The sequence below is a fragment of the Symphalangus syndactylus genome, chromosome 9 (genome assembly GCF_028878055.3).
Source record: "Symphalangus syndactylus isolate Jambi chromosome 9, NHGRI_mSymSyn1-v2.1_pri, whole genome shotgun sequence".
Classification (NCBI taxonomy): Eukaryota; Metazoa; Chordata; class Mammalia; order Primates; family Hylobatidae; genus Symphalangus; species Symphalangus syndactylus.
Window position 1 is genome coordinate 108533391 of NC_072431.2, and position 13544 is coordinate 108546934.

Sequence of the window (13544 nt, forward strand, 5' to 3'; positions counted from 1 at the left end):
CCGGCCAAGTGGTGCACACTTTTAGTTCCAGCTACTTGGGAGGCTGAGGCATGAGGATCTCTTGAGCCCAGGTCTAGCCTGGACAATACAGCAAGACCCCACTTCTAAAAAATATTATCCATGGATCCACTCCTTTATCTGCCTGAAAAAAGAGGGTCCTGTCCTGGAACACTTAGAAGTGCTCTCTCCTGCCTCTCTATAAAGATGAAGGAAGGGGAGAAGACAACGTTTTTTTTGTTTTGTTTTGTTTTTAAGAGAGTTTTTAGTTAAGAGAGAAAAAAGAGCAGACTGGATGTGAGGAAATAGATGGGAACAAAGAGCAAAGAGTAGAGATTTAACAAAAAATGTTGTTGAGGGTTATGTATACCTTTAACATATTTGAAAAATATAAAGGCCAGGAGTGGTGGCTCATGCCTGTAATCCCAGCACTCTGGGAGGCCAAGGCGGGTGGATCGCCTGAGGTCAGGAGTTTAAGACCAGCCTGGCCAACATGGCAAAACTCCATCTCTACTAAAAAATACAAAAACTAACTGGGCGTGGTGGCGTGCGCCTGTAATCCCAGCTACTCGGGAGGCTGAGGCTGGAGAATCGCTTGAACCCTGGAGGCGAAGGTCGTGGTGAGCTGAGACTGTGTCACTGCACTCTGGCCTGGGCGACAAGAGCGACCTTGTCTCAAGAAGAAAAAAAAAAAAAAGAAAAATATAAGAAAAAAATTGAGTTATTTTAGCATGGTGGCTCACACCTGTACTCCCAGCACTTTGGGAGGCCAAGGTGAGAGGATTGCTTGAACCCAGGAGTTCGAGATCAGCCTGAGCAACATAGTGAGACCCAGTCTCTTTCAAATAAAATAATAGACTTCAGACCATGGTTTACTTCAAAATCTATAAACATATAATGGTTAACTAAGAATTTCTGTGCCTGTGAGGGATACCTTTTAGTATAGTTTCCCTTAAGTGGAATGTAAAGTTGTGTGGTAGATAAGGCTAGGCTGTTCCTGTGGTCGAATGAGCATTTACCAGTGAAATGGAGAGTGGTTTGATAGGTAGATAATCGGTCAGTATCCCTTGCTACCAATCTGGCTGTGAGAGTCCCTAAGCACCAAAAGCAAGACAAGAGCAAGACTCCATCTCAAAAAAAAAAAAAGAAAGAAAAGAAAAAAGAATAAAAAAGTTTAGAATTATGTATGTGTGAAAACAATGTGAAAAAAGACGAGATTTTGCTTGTAGATTTTTGTTTCTACCTTTAGAAACTCAGAAGAAAACTTTTTCTGGTGGAAAGTAAAATTATTGGATGGAATGGGAAATCCAAAACAGGGAAGTAACACTCAGACGCCGACTGACCACCTACTTTTGAGCTACTGTCCAGGAATACGAGAAGAATTCAGAGCCACATTTTTTTTCTTCCTTTTCAGAGAGGTGGGGCTTAAGATTTAGTCTGGAATTCAGATCCCTATTGGTGACTGCTCCGTGGCAGCTAAACCAAGAGAACAGCTGCTCTGCTCATTATTTCAAACCACACTAGGGTACAGAGCTTGTGCTTCGGGATGGAAACCTATGGTTATCTGCAGAGGGAGTCGTGCTTTCAAGGACCCCATGTAAGTAATTCAGAATTCAATAGAGCTTTATTATTGAAATTGCAATCAGAAAAAAAGGGGGAAAAAAGGAAAATTACAAAGAGGAAGAGGAAAGCTTTGGTTTTAAATCTATCAAATCCATCATTTTTAAAGACTTTTTTACTGCTAACTCAGGTTAGTCATTCTGTGGCTGCTACTTCCTTCTCAGTTACTGTGCCAATAAAATTCATGGTCTTTTTGCATTTCCAAACTGAAAGCTGAAACTGAACTCTTTTCTCCAGATTTCTGGCACTTTCATCAGATAAAGTGGGGTTCCTTTTACTTTTTGAGATCTGTTTCATAAATACAGTTTATTTCCAAAACATGCGATGTTTGTTTTAACTATTTTGTTTCCTTCCCTTTTGAAATACGGCATGTAGAGCTGCCTAATTTGTACTTCTTTTCCCTCAGTTATTTAACTGTTGACTGACCACATGATTGGGGTGGGTGCATTTACTCCAAGTTAATTAGTATCTAAGTCAAATAAAAAGGAAATTATCATGTTTATCAATATATAAATGTGACATATAGTGTGCTATACTATAGTGTAGTTTATTAAACCTAATTTTTCATTGAGGCATATGGAAATCCGAATGTTTTAGGAAATCACCATCACAGTTCAATTAGGTGATTAAAATATATATTCAAAGATCATCTATAGTTACGGAATGGCTTATACAAACGTGTGTGTGTGCGTGTGTGTTTAAAGACAGGATCTTGCTCTGTCACCCAGGCTGGAATGTAGTGGTGTAATCATAGCTCACTGCAGCTTTGAACTCCTGGGCTCAAGGGATCCTCCTGCCTCAGCCTCCCAAGTATCCAGGACTACAGACACAGACTACCACACTCGGCAAACTTTTAAAGTTTTTGTAGAGACAGGGTCTTGCTATGCTGCCCAGGCTGATCTCGAACCCCTGGGCTCAAGTGATGCTCCAGGCTTGGCCTTTCAAAGTGCTGAGATTACAAGGGTGAGTCCCTGTACCTGGCCTTATAAAAGCTTTTCAATCAGATGATATTATTCCTTCAATTATTGCCAACACAGTTTACTCCTAGCTGTATCACTAATGCATACTTTCTATTTGCCTTCTTCAATGAGAATTTATTATTTTTATTTTTTATTAGCACACTTAAATTGAAATTCAAGGTCAGACTTTCTGAGCTTCTAGCTGGAACTTGTAAGTTTTTCTCCTCATGTCATCAATAAAATCTGCTTAGAAATGGTTGTTTCTAGTTATGAAAGTAATAGTTGCTCTACTCATCTCTCCATCCATTTTTTTTGTATGACTGACTTTAAAAATGTGGCCTGAAATAATCATTTCATTCATTTGCCTAATGTTTGGTGGTTACTATGGCCACACAAGCTCTGAAATACTCTATATGGCCTTTAAGTTATCTTCCAAGTTACTCTGCCACTTAATAATTCAATTATCTTTTCCAATATTCCTCAATAAAACCTTTCTCCTGTCAGGCTGGTCTCCCCTGTATGCTATTCTCATGTCCATTTTATTGTCTTCAATCACATCATGTTCTCTCTTCCAGGAAAATACTCTTTTAAAATGTAAAACTGATAGGGTTTCGTGGCACACTGAATGTGAGAGAGAAAGGAGGTGGAGAGGTCAAGAATGCCTCCTAAGATCCTAGTAGGTGATAATACTATTCACTGAGAATTAGGACGGAAGAGAAAGCCCAGGTTTATGAGGAAGAAGAAAGCTCAATTTTGGACAAGCAGATTTGAAGTGCTTGTAGAATACATACAAATAAAGATGTCCTGTAAGTAGTTGAATATATTTAGGTTTGGGCTGAGAAGACTGGGATAGAAATTCACATCTAGGAATCATTTTAAATGATTGTGAAACTGGCCGGGTGCGGTGGCTCACGCCTGTAATCTCAGCACTTTGGGAGGCCGAGGCAGGCGGATCACGAGGTCAGGAGATCGAGACCATCCTGGCTAACACGGTGAAACCCCGCCTCTACTAAAAATACAAAAAAATTAGCCGGGCTCGGTGGCGGGCGCCTGTGGTCCCAGCTACGCGGGAGGCTGAGGCAGGAGAATGGCATGAACCCGGGAGGTGGAGCTTGCAGTGAGCCGAGATTGCGCCACTGCACTCCAGCCTGGGCAAAAGAGAGAGACTCCGTCTCAAAAAAAAAAAAAAAAAGATTGTGAAACCATGCAAGTGGTTGAAGTCATGCTGGATATATACTAAAATGAGATATAAGGAAGACTACAGAATTCTAGAAAATACTTTTATTTAGGAGTTTGAGAAAGTATAAGAGTCTGAGAAGTTGGAAGTAGGCAGGAAATCAGGTGGCTTGCAAGCCCAGGATGTAAACGTCTCAAGAATAAGGCAGTGACTAACAGTGTGAAAAAGAAGGGATTAAGACAAGCCAGAGGGCAGAGAAGACTAGGTACATGGGCAGTTGGAAAAAGAGTGTACGTGGCCAGGAAAGCACTGCTAAATATTTAACAAAGGTGTAAGAGCCTGGCACAATGGCTCACATCTCTAACCCCAGCACTTCAGTAGGTTGAGGCAGGAGGATTGCTTGAGGCCAGGAGTTCAAGATCAGCCTGGGCAACATAGTGAGACCCTAGCTCTAAAGAAATTACAAAAATTAGCCAGATATGGTGGCACATGCCTGTAGTCCTAGCTACTCAGGTGGCTGCAGGGAGAGGATTGCTTGAACCTAGGAAGTTGAGGCTGCAGTGAGCCATGATCCTGCCACTGCACTCCAGCCTGGGTGATAGAGTGAGACCCTGTCTCACACACACACACACACACACACACACACACACACACAGTACCATAGACCGAAGTACCTGGGTTTCCGCAGAATTTTATGCCCCATTAAATTTAGTGATGTCTAACAGTCATTCAGTTGTCTAAGATTTAGACAGCTACTATATGAAAAATACCATTAAAGAGTTCCAAATTAGCCGGCGCGGTGGCTCACACCTGTAATCCCAGCACTTTGTGGGGCCGAGGCGGGTGGATCACGAGGTCAGGAGTTCTAGACCACCTGGCCAAGATGGTGAGACGCTGTCTCTACCAAAACTACAAAAGTTAGCCAGGTGCGGTGGCAGATGCCTGTAATCCCAGCTCCTCAGGAGGCTGAGGCAGGAAAAGCACCTGAACCTAAGCCGAAATCATGCCATTGCACTCCAGCCTGAGCGACAGAGTGAGACTGTCTCAAAAAAAAAAAAAAAAAGAGTTCCAAATTGGCCAAGAGTGACAGTAGAACAGAGTCAGGGGCAGAAGAATCTGGTGAAACAGGTAGGGTAAGAAATGTCATTGGGTGCTTTGGGCTAAGAGTAAGCAGTGTATTTCAAAACACGTAAAGTTTATGGAGTGTGGCCAGGCGCAGTGGCTCATGCCTGTAATCCCAGCACTTTGGGAGGCTGAGGTGGGTGGATCACCTGAGGTCAGGAGTTCGAGACAAGCCTGGCCAACATGTCGAAACCCCGTCTCTAGTAAAAATACAAAAATTAGCTGGGTGTGGTGGCGGGTGCCTGTAGTCCCAGCTATTTGGGAGGCTGAGGCAGGAGAATTGCTTGAACCCAGGAGGCGGAGGTTGCAGTGAGCCGAGATCACACCACTGCACTCTGCCTCAGCCACAGAGCGAGACCTTGTCTCAAAAAAAAAAAAAATTTATGGAGTGCATAATGTCTAGCACAAATTTGTGTCTCCAATGCATATCTTCCTCCAGATCCTCAATCTCATGGAAATGTCCTTAGGTGCTACAAATTCAACATATCCAAAATTAAAGCTCATTATCTTCTCACCTACTCCAGCCCATCTCCAAATCTGCTTCTCTAAGTGCAGTGGTGCAATCTTGGCTCACTGCAACCTCCACCTCCTGCGCTCAAGCAATTCTCCTGTCTCAGCCTCCTGAGTAGCTGGGACTACAGGCATATGCCACCATGCCCAGCTATACATTTTTTTTTTTTTGTATTTTTACTAGATGAGGTTTCACCACCACGTTAGCCAGGCTGGTCTTGAACTCCTGACCTCAGGTGATCCCCCGCCTTGGCCTCCCAAAGTGCTGGGCTTACAGATGTGAGCCACTGGGCCCGGCCCCTTCTCCACATTCTTATGATTCCAATCCTCTCATTCTCTATTTCCATTATTACCACTTTAGTTGAGGTCCTGAAATATTATTCCTAACTGGTTTCCCTTCTTCTAGTCCTTCCTCCTCTTCTCAATCCATCTTCTGTAGTTTTTTTTTTTTTTTTTTTTTGTTGAGATGGAGTCTCGCTGTGTCGCCCAGGCTGGACTGCAGTGGTGTGATCTCGGCTCACTGCAAGCTCCGCCTCCCGGGTTCACACCATTCTCCTGCCTCAGCCTCCCTAGTAGCTGGGACTACAGGGGCCCGCCACCATGCCCAGATAATTTTTTGTATTTTTAGTAGAGACAGGGTTTCACTGTGTTAGCCAGAATGGTCTCGATCTCCTGACCTTGTGATCCACCTGCCTCGGCCTCCCAAAGTGCTGGGATTACAGGCTTGAGCCACCGCGCCCAGCCATCTTCTGTAGTTCTAATTAAGCAAATCTGATCATGCCATTTCCCTGATTAAAAACTCTCCCAATTATAGTGAGGGAAAGTCTAAACTCCTTAGTATAACATCATGCAAGGCCCTTGCTGAACTGACCTTGCTCATATCTTGTCTGCATCTCCCAGTTACTTTCTGCCTCCACACATCTATCTCATAAGACCGCCAAATTTCCCACCTTGTTTTTAAATTCACCATGCTGTTTTATGCTTGACTTATTATAAAGACTGAGCAAGAGTGTTGTGTTACTAAGATCAGGAGCCTAGATGGTGGAGGATGACCGGTGCAGGCAGTTGAGTAGAAGCAATTTGGCCTAGCCAGAGAGAAAAGAACAAGGATGGCTAGGAATCTTTGGTAGAAGATGTGATCCTCCTTTGACTGAATGTTTATTGACTGTGTTTCTTACATAAGGTATGATTCAAGGAACTATGAGGGAGACAAGCATACCAAACAGGGCTAACTTCAAGGAATTTATGATCTGATTTTAAAAACGTAGGTCATATATAGTGAGGTGACTAATATGACTGATTTTTCTCGGGTTCCTTATAATACATCAGATGTCTAATATTACAGTCACAAACATATACATTCAAAGATACCAGGTAATTCATCATAAGTATAACTAATAATAAGTTTGAGGTCAGGCGTGGTGGCTCACGCCTATAATCCCAGCACTTTGGGAGGCCGAGGTGGGCAGATCACCTGAGGTCAGGAGTTCGAGACCAGCCTAGCCAACATGGTGAAAACCTGTCTCTAGTAAAAATACAAAAATTAGCCGGGTGTGATGGTAGGCACCTGTAGTCCCAGCTACTTGGGAAGCTGAGGCAGGAGAATCGCTTGAACCCAGGAGGTGGAGGTTGCAGTGAGCTGAGATCGTGCCACTGCACTCCAGCCTGGGCAACAGAGCGAGACTCGGTCTCAAAACAAAACGAAACAAAAAGTTTGAGATGAGTTAAGACAAGTGCTCCAGGAATTCAGAGAAGGAACAGATTATCTTGGGATAGGGTGTTCATATTAGGTTTCACAACAGAGATGGTGTTTGAAACCTGATTGGGTGTAAGTAGCAGACAAGGAAAAGCCTTCTAATTTTGAGGAATGATACAAAGGTAGAGAAAGAACTGTTTGGGGCAGAAGGATCCGGGAGGGGAATAATGTTGGTAAGATCAGGAAAAGGTCAGGACCCTTAAATTGTGCAGGACCTTAAATGACAAACTTGTTCCCCTAGGCATACTTTATCTAGCGGGGAATGGGGAACCACTGAAGTTTTTCTTAAAGAATTAACGAGATGAAAGTAGTCTTTTAAGAAGATTTAATCAGGCAATAATGTGCAAGATAGATCAAAGGAGCAAGGGAATGCAGACAGGAAGGGCAAGAAGAAATAGAGTAATCCAGGTCTTTGTTAATTCTACTTATTTATTTTATTATTAAGAGATGGAGTCTTACAATGTTGCCCAGGCTGGACTCAAACTCCTGGGCTCAAGAAATCCTCCTGTCTCAGCCTCCTAAATAGGGATTACAGGCATGCACCACTGCACCCAGGTTAATAGTGGGCTTTGATGCCCGATTTTCTTGATTCTAAAACACTATTGATATAATAGTTTTTATAATAAAAAACTCTACATTAAATATTTACATTGATTATAAGTATTGATTTTAGGTATATAAAATCATAAAAAAAAAAGCATCTCAGAATTAAGGAAATAAGATGATAAGACCTGAACTAAGGCCAGGTGCAGTGGCTTATGTCTGTAATACCAACACTTTGGAAGGCAGAGGCAGGAGGATCACTTGAGACCAGGAGTTCGAGACCAGCCTGGGCAACAAAGCAAAACCCTGTCTCTACAAAAGTTTTGATAAATTAGCTAGGCATGGTGGCATGTGCTTTAAGTCCCAGCTACTTGGGAGGCTGGGGTCACAGGATCGCTTGAGCCCAGGAGTTTGAGGCTGCAGTGAGCCACAACCATACCACTGCACTACAACCTGGGCAACAGAGCAAGACCCTGTCTCTAAGAAAACCCAACAACCGGCCGGGGATGGTGGCTCACACCTATAATCCCAACACTTTGGGAGGCCAAGATGGGCGGATCACCTGAGGTCAGGAGTTCAAGACCAGCCTGGTCAATATGGTGAAACCCCGTCTCTACTAAAAATACAAAAATTAGCTGGGTGTGGTGGTGGGTGCCTGTAATCCCAGATACTCGGGAAGCTGAGGCAGGAGAATCGCTTGAACCTGGGAAGCAGAGGTTGCAGTGAGCTAAGATCACACCACTGCACTCCAGCCTGGGCGACAGAGTGAGACTCCGTCTCAAAAAAAAAAAAAAAAAGAAAGAAAGAAAGATAAAAGAAAACCCACCAACATAAACCGAGATAACATTTTGAATTATTTGAAAGATTGAATGTTAAAGTCAGAGAGAGTGAAGATTAAAATATGACTCCATGATTTTGAGTCTGAATGAAAGTGTCAAGTTAGTACCATTAAAAGAAATAGCAAAGTCAACAGGATAAAATGAACTTTTATATATTGAGTTTGAAGTGAGGAACTATCTAGTAGGCAATTGAACATATGGGCCTCAAGCTGGGAAGAAATGCCAGGCTGGAGTATGTATCCCAGGAATTACCTACATGGAAGTGATAATGGGAGGCTTGAGAGTGTGTCAATTTCTGAAAGAATGAGTATGCAGAGGGGCAGGGGCAGGAACTAATCATAAGAGAGTGTTCATGTTAAGGGGCAAGAGGAGGAGTAGGGCCAAAAAACAAATAATTTGAAAGGTAGAATTATATTCATTCCAGAGTACGGGCATGAAAAACATGAGGAGAGAGAGAGGTTGAGGGTTGAGGCCTTATGTTCATGCTTAGGCTTTTTTTTTTTTTTTTTTTTTTTTTGAGATGGAGTCTCGCTGTTGCCCAGGCTGGAGTGCAGTGGCAAGAACTTGGCTCACTGCAACCTCCGACTTCCAGGTTCAAGTGATTCTTCTGCCTCGGCCCCCGAAGGAGCTGGGACTACAGGCGTGTGCCACCACATCTGCATAATTTTTGTATTTTTAGTAGAAACGGGGTTTCACCATATTGACCAGGTGGATCTTGAACTCCTGACCTTGTGATCCACCTGACTCAGCCTCCCAAAGTGCTGGGATTACAGGCGTAAGCCAACATGCCCGGCCTCATGCTTAGGCTTTATAGATGTCAATTATGTATATTTGGAGATGTCTTGAACACTCATGGAAGTATTAAGAACCCCACTTGAGTGCTCCACAGGAATGTCCATGTAGCACCGCAGTTTCATACTTAGCTGCATGCTGACCCCCAAATGTAGTCTATTCTTTTTTTATTTTTATTTTTTTTTTGAGATAGAGTCTTGCTCTGTCGCCCAGGCTGGAGTGCAATGGCACAATCCCGGCTCACTGCAACCTCTGCCTCCCAGGTTCAAGCGATTCTCCTGTCTCAGCCTCCCAAGTAGCTGGGATTACAGGCACACAGCACCATACCCAGCTAATTTTTATATTTTTAGTAGAGATAGGGTTTCGCCATGTTGGCCAGGCTGGTCTTGAACTCCTGACCTCAGGTGATCCACCCACTTTGGCCTCCCAAAGTGCTGGGATTACAGGTGTGAGCCACCATGCCCGGCCTGTGGGCTATTCTTCAGTTCCAGGAGTTCTGGACCAGTACCTTGGCTGTTTCCTTAGCTTATGTTGGAAAATAATAAAATTTCCCCAGAAGCGTGTTACTGATATTCAGTGCTGTTGATCTTAGCTAGTTCCTTTAAAGTCCAGAAGAACATACTTCCCACATAACTTTGTTTGTTTTTGAGATGGGGTCTCACTCTGTCCCCCAGGCTGAGATGCAGTGGCATGATCATGGCTCACTGCAGCCTCAGCCTCCCAGGCTCAGGTGATCCTCCCACCTCAGCCTCCCAAGTAGCTAGTTACTCCAGGTGCATGCCACGATACCCAGCTAATTTTCTGTATTTTTTGTAGACATTGGGTTTCACCATATTGCCCATGCTGGTCTTGAACTCCTGGGCTCAAGAGATCCACCCGACTTAGCCTCCCAAAGTGCTAGGATTATAGGTATGAACCACCACACCCGGCTTCCCACATAACTTTTAATGAGAAGTTTAGAGCATAATTGTGTTGATCCAACATTTTATAAGAGAGTCAAAATTAAAGGCAAACTAGTTTTTAACACATTTCCAGTTCTTCTGGAATAGCTGTGCCAATTAAACTTTCTGAATTTCTATTAGGAACGACTAAGCATTCTCTGACTCACCTCATTTCCCAAGCAGCCAGATAAGAAATAATTTATTGGTTCACAATATGATACTTTTTTTTTGAAATGGGGTCTCACTCTGCTGCCCAGGCTGGAGTGCAGTGGTGTGATCATGACTCACTGCGGCCTCGACCTCCCAGGCTCAGGCGATCCTCCCCCTTCAGTTTCCTGGGTAGCTGGGACTACAGGCAAGCACCACCATGCCCAGCTAATTTTTTTTTATATTTTTTGTAGAGACAGGGTCTTGCCATGTTGCCTAGGCTGGTCTCGAACTCCTGGACTCAAATGATCACAAAAGTGTTGGGAAGACAGGCGTGAGCCACTGCACTCAGCCTGGTTTACAGTATGATACTTTCAATTAGCAATAATCACGCCTCGGATAAACCTCATTGGTACGATACTGCCACTGCACAAAGCTACAGTATGATACTTTCATAGCCCATAAAGAAAAAAAAAAAAAAAAAATATATATATATATATATATATATTTTTTTTTTTTTTGAGACAGAGCCTCGCTCTGTTGCCCAGGCTGGAGTGCAGTGGTGCGATCTCAGCTCACTGCAACCTCTGCCTCCTGCATTCAAGCGATTCTCATGCATAAGCCTCCCGAGTAGCTAGGATTACAGGCACCTGCCACCATGCCTGACTAATTTTTGTATTTTAGTAGAGATGGGGTTTCACCATGTTGGCCAGGCTGGTCTCAAACTCCTGACCTCAGGTGATCCACCCGCCTCGGCCTCCCAAAGTGTTGGGATTACAGGTGTGAGCCACCACGCTCAGCCAAAAAATATATTTTAAAATCCTGAAAAAAGGCAATATTTCACAAAAACAAAGTCATTATGTTAATTTCTACCTTTCTTCTATGATTGGCAAAGGAGCATAGGGATGGCTCACCACCACAGATGCTCTAAAAAGCTGACTGGTCGGCATGATAAACTGATTCGTAATTGGGGCTACAAATAGTGATTAAATGGTCCTGAAATATAAATTTCAAAAAGATTATCTTCCAGTTATAAGTATCTTAATCAGTACATTTGTATCTTTCAATGTTATGCTCTTGCAAAGCTTAAGCCGATACAGTTTAGGATATTGCTGAATTATTTTCAGCCAATATAATCTCTTCTTTTGAGACTGAGTCTCACTCTGTTGCCCAGGCTGCAGTGCAGTGGCACAATCTCAGCTCACTGCAACCTTCGCCTCCCAGGTTCAAGCAATTATCCTGCCTCAGCCTCCAGAGTAGCTGAGACTACAGGCGGGCGCCACCATGCCCGGTTAATTTTTGTATTTTTTTTGTTTGTTTTTTTTTTGAGACGGAGTCTCACTCTGTCACCCAGGCTGGCGCCATCTCAGCTCACTGCAAGCTCCGCCTCCCGGGTTCACGCCATTCTCCTGCCTCAGCCTCCCGAGTAGCTGGGACTATAGGCGCCCGCCACCACGCCCGGCTAATTTTTTGTATTTTTAGTAGAGACGGGGTTTCACTGTGTTAGCCAGGATGGTCTCGATCTCCTGACCTTGTGATCCGCCTGCCTTGGCCTCCCAAAGTGCTGGGATTACAGGCGTGAGCCACCGCGCCCAGCCTAGTTTTTGTATTTCTAGTAGAGACGGGATTTCACCATGTTGACCAGGCTGGTCTCAAAGTCCTGACCTCAGGTGATCCACCTGCCTCGGCCTCCCAAACTGCTGGGATTACAGGCATGAGCCACTGCTCCTGGCCTCAGCCAATATAATCTTAATCCTTACATGCTTTTCCTGGGAGAAAAGAATTGCTTTCCCCATGTAGTGTAGCCTCATAAGGCTATTCTGCAACAGGAGCAATTTTCTTTTTTCTGGGGAGGCTATAAACAGTCTGGCATATGCAGTGATATCTGGTTTGCAAGGTGTGTTTTACCTCTGTATACTCTAGAGTAGGGGGTCCCCAACCCCTGGGCCATGGACTGGTACTGGCCAGTGTCTTGTTAAGAACTGGGCCGCAGGCCAGGCCGGGTGCAGTGGCTTATGCCTGTAATTGCAACACTTTGGGAGGCTGAGGTGGGTGGATCACTTGAGGTCAGGAGTTCTCGACCAGCCTGGCTGGTCTCTACTAAAAATACAAAAATTAGCCAGACCACATGCCTGTAATCCCAGCTACTCGGGAGGCTGAGGCAGGAGAATCACTTGAACTTGAACTCGGGAGGTGGAGGTTACAGTGAGCCAAGAAGCCAAGATTGCGCCACTGCACTCCAGCCTGGGTGACAGAGTGAGACTCCGTCTCAAAAAAAAAAGAACTGGGCCGCGTAACAGGAGATAAGTGGCAGGCAAGGAAGCATTACCGCCTAAGTTCCTCCTCCTGGTCAGAACAGTGGAACAGTGGTGGCATCAGATTCTCGTAGAAGCACGAATCCTATTGTGAACTGCGCATGCTAGGGACCTAGGTTTAACGCTCCTTATGAGAATTTAATGCCTGATGACCTCAGGTGGAACAGTTTCATCCTGAACCCATCTCCACCCCCGCTTCCCATGGAAAAATTGTCTTCCAGGAAACCAGTCCCTGGTGCCAAAAAGACTGGGGACCGCTGCCCTAGAGACTCTGGTAATTAAAAGTGTTGTGGCTGAGATACAGTGTGGTGTGAGATACTTACCAGCTAGGGAAAGATATTTACTGAACAGGAATATCCAGCTTAATATGGTGATGAATTGCTCAGTTTATTCCACCTCTTGTTTGATTTCTTCATGATATTGGCTTAGGGCAGGGATGGCACATACATGGCAACATCCTTGACTCCCTTCCATCTCCCTAGAAAACAACATGGCAGACATCACAATGTTACCGGGGGGTCCTTGCTCCCAGAGCTCCCAACATGGTGGCGGGTCGCTTCCAAGATGGCGGCAAGCCTCTTGTTCTCTGACCTGGGGTTCTTGGCCCATGGATTCCAACGAATGGACTTTTGGGTCATGCGGTGATTGTTATAGCTCTATTAGAAGACGTGGGTCATGGAAGAGAACCGTGGAACCCAGCGACTAGTGTTCATCTCGATTAGGATGAACCCAGGCACTTAGCCGCGCAGGAACAACGGCAAGCCTTCAGCCCAATCGGGAGCAGCAGTGGGTGCCTCACCAGATCAGGAGCACAGCAGACACCCTG

The 13544-nt window shown here is 44.5% G+C and overlaps 1 protein-coding gene, 1 long non-coding RNA gene and 1 other non-coding gene across 3 annotated transcripts in view; 1 reads left to right on the forward strand and 2 right to left on the reverse strand.

Moving 5' to 3' along the window:
• LOC129490174 (uncharacterized) overlaps positions 1-13544 on the reverse strand; it is a 33893-nt gene that overhangs the window by 12140 nt on the left and 8209 nt on the right. Inside the window, exon 2 of the long non-coding RNA XR_008660185.2 lies at positions 13042-13196. This is a non-coding gene — a long non-coding RNA (uncharacterized lncRNA). The remainder of the gene's footprint in view (positions 1-13041; positions 13197-13544) is intronic.
• Positions 1424-13544, forward strand: part of GNE (glucosamine (UDP-N-acetyl)-2-epimerase/N-acetylmannosamine kinase) — a 66020-nt gene continuing 53899 nt past the window's right edge. Inside the window, exon 1 of the mRNA XM_055293714.2 lies at positions 1424-1594. Coding sequence (XP_055149689.1) covers positions 1544-1594 — 51 coding nt within the window. The 5' untranslated portion in view covers positions 1424-1543. The remainder of the gene's footprint in view (positions 1595-13544) is intronic.
• Positions 10703-10841, reverse strand: LOC129490960 (U4 spliceosomal RNA). The gene has a single exon (XR_008660410.1). It is a non-coding gene; the product is annotated as a U4 spliceosomal RNA (small nuclear RNA).